This window comes from Centrocercus urophasianus, unplaced genomic scaffold, assembly GCF_019232065.1.
Source record: "Centrocercus urophasianus isolate 14NV4802_14NV808 unplaced genomic scaffold, USGS_Curo_1.0 seq_1493, whole genome shotgun sequence".
Lineage (NCBI taxonomy): Eukaryota > Metazoa > Chordata > Aves > Galliformes > Phasianidae > Centrocercus > Centrocercus urophasianus.
This window is the reverse complement of record NW_024884690.1, coordinates 9,091-9,875: the sequence shown is the minus strand read 5'-3', so window position 1 is coordinate 9,875 and position 785 is coordinate 9,091. Positions and strand designations below refer to the sequence as shown.

The 785-nt window shown below is 71.2% G+C and overlaps 1 protein-coding gene across 1 annotated transcript in view; it reads right to left on the bottom strand.

Annotated features, from left to right (window-relative positions):
- Positions 1–785, bottom strand: part of POU6F1 (POU class 6 homeobox 1) — a 9,058-nt gene that overhangs the window by 1,653 nt on the left and 6,620 nt on the right. The window contains exons 8-9 of the mRNA XM_042815339.1: positions 438–566; positions 136–342 (exon numbers count right to left, since the gene is read on the bottom strand). Coding sequence (XP_042671273.1) covers positions 136–342; positions 438–566 — 336 coding nt within the window. The remainder of the gene's footprint in view (positions 1–135; positions 343–437; positions 567–785) is intronic.

Below are 785 nucleotides of genomic sequence, written 5' to 3'. Positions count from 1 at the left end.
GTCACCCTGCAGGTACCAGGGACAGACAGGGACAGCAGTGCCCCCAATGCAGCCCCCCCTATGGGATGACTCGGTGGGGCCGGGCCAATCCACGCCCCATGGATGCTCTCACCCCTTCCCGTGCCCGGCGCTCACCTCACTCTTGCTGGGGGTCTCGGGGGGGCCGCTCTTTTTGCCTGCGGCCGCCTGGATGGTTCCACTGGCCAACGTGGCGATCACTTGGCCCTGGGCATTGAGCAGCAGCTGCGGGGTCACCGCCTGCACCTGCAGGCTGGGGGTGGGAGCCGGGCTGGCCGTCGCGATGCCGGGGGGGTTCACGACCCAGGGGAGGGTCCCGATCACCTGGGGAGCGGGAGGCAGCGTGAGCTGCGGGCGGCCATCCCCCAAACGACCATCCCCGCGGCGCCGACTCCTCCCCTACCCCCCGTTGGCGGTACCTGTCCCTGCGCGTTGGTCAGGAGCTGCCCCGCGATGCTCTGCACGCTGGGGATGGTGTTGGCGATCACGGGGGCGGCCGCCAGAGAACCGAGGAGCTGCGTCTGACCCCCCAGGGAAGCGGCACCGATCTGCAGGGGGAGCGAGAGGAGCCGTCACCCCACCAGCCCACGGCCAATGTGGGTCGTTCCCCCCCCCCCTCCGTGCCCGCCCGGGACAGCAGAGAGGGCTCAGCATCCCACGGAGATGGGGAAACTGAGGCAGGGGAGGGATGCCGGAGGGGCACAGAGCCCCTCGCCCGCGGCACACGGGGTGGCAAACATGGGGGGGGGGGGGGTTGTGGGGGCTGC